Genomic DNA, 1,377 nt, shown 5'->3' on the forward strand with positions numbered 1-1,377 from the left:
GACCACCCGCCCCCCCCCGCGCCCGCGGCTCCCCCCCCCCCCCCCCAACAGCCACCACCAACCACCGGCGCAGCGCAGCGCCCCCCGTGGCCGGGAGCGGAGCCGCAGCCCGGGCCCCGCACAGCGCCCCCCGCGCTCCGGAGCGGGACTGCAGCTCCGGGCCCCTCGCAGCGCTCCGCCCCAACCTCCCCAGGGCCGCAGTGCCCCATGCGGCCGGGAGGGGAATTGCAGGTTCGGCCGGGGTGGGGAAGTGGGTGGGTCCTTCAGTCCCCCATCCCTGGTCCCAGACTTTCTTCAGGGGGGTCCCATATCTGAGAAGACTCTAGCTTACCCTCTTCAGACACTAAAGACTTTTACGGGATAGGGGGCTGAGGGGCAAGGTACTTACATGATGGATATTTGGGGCTAAGAATTTAGTGTCCCCAATACTCCATTGATTTCCTGTCCTGAAAATATGAAATACCCTTCCCGTCATCTTTTAGGAAATGTTCTCCCTATTAGTCCATGGGACACAATATCTCCCTTCTCACTGGTCCATAACAAAGTAACACCTCATTCTATACTGCCAGTACTTCATAGGTTTCTTTCCAATTGGCCAGTGTATTGCATCCATTGGATGTGATTATGCCACTTTTTCCATTGGCTGAAGGCCAATGTGCCTCCAACATCTTGGTGTTTTGCCTTAAACCCACTGAGCTTCTTCCCCTTCCTAGTCTGCCAATGTTATCAAGTCTAGGTGTTTCTCAATTCAACTTTTAGGGGAAGTGGAAAGAGATCAGCAATAAAAGGATTCTCTTCCTTGACTTGGTAGCACCTCATCTTACCATGGAAGCAGTCGGGCTGGTGGCAAAGAAAATTCCATAACTTCTATCTCCATTCATTTAATACAGGTGTGGGAGATTGATAACTCCTGACTAGAAAAGGTGGATATAGAGAAGGGGAGATGCTGAGAGTTTTGGCTAGATTGTTATTCGCAACAGGCAATGGGAAACCTCAGTCATTTAACGTTGGTAATGTCAGAGACTAGCACGTTCCACAGTCTGATGGATGCAGAAACTGAATGTATACAAACCAGAAAGATAAAGGGTCTAGTAATAATACATGACTGTTGCTCTATGAGGGGCTATTTCTCTCATTGATCTGCCCTACAGACAGGAAAGAGCAGTAGCTGGTTCCTTCTCCAAGGCTTGTGTCTACCCAGTTATCACTTGCCCATAACCTTGTCTACACCTTTGACCTACTTTTCTTGTAGGAAAAGTTGGGGGGAGGGGGCACCAACTATTGACTTTGGTAACTAAAGTACAAAACATTTAGGGAAATCACTCTAGAACTAAGCCTATGGAGCACACCAAGGAAACATTGTCTTCCTATTCCTTT

At 50.4% G+C, this 1,377-nt stretch overlaps 1 protein-coding gene across 1 annotated transcript in view; it reads right to left on the minus strand.

The window, feature by feature from the left end:
- KDM3B (lysine (K)-specific demethylase 3B) overlaps window positions 1-209 on the minus strand; it is a 65,905-nt gene extending 65,696 nt beyond the window's left edge. The window contains exon 1 of the mRNA XM_008572805.1: window positions 63-209. Coding sequence (XP_008571027.1) covers window positions 63-209 — 147 coding nt within the window. The remainder of the gene's footprint in view (window positions 1-62) is intronic.
- Between the last annotated feature and the right edge of the window lie 1,168 nt (window positions 210-1,377).

Source organism: Galeopterus variegatus, unplaced genomic scaffold (genome assembly GCF_000696425.1).
Source record: "Galeopterus variegatus unplaced genomic scaffold, G_variegatus-3.0.2 Scaffold836, whole genome shotgun sequence".
NCBI lineage: Eukaryota > Metazoa > Chordata > Mammalia > Dermoptera > Cynocephalidae > Galeopterus > Galeopterus variegatus.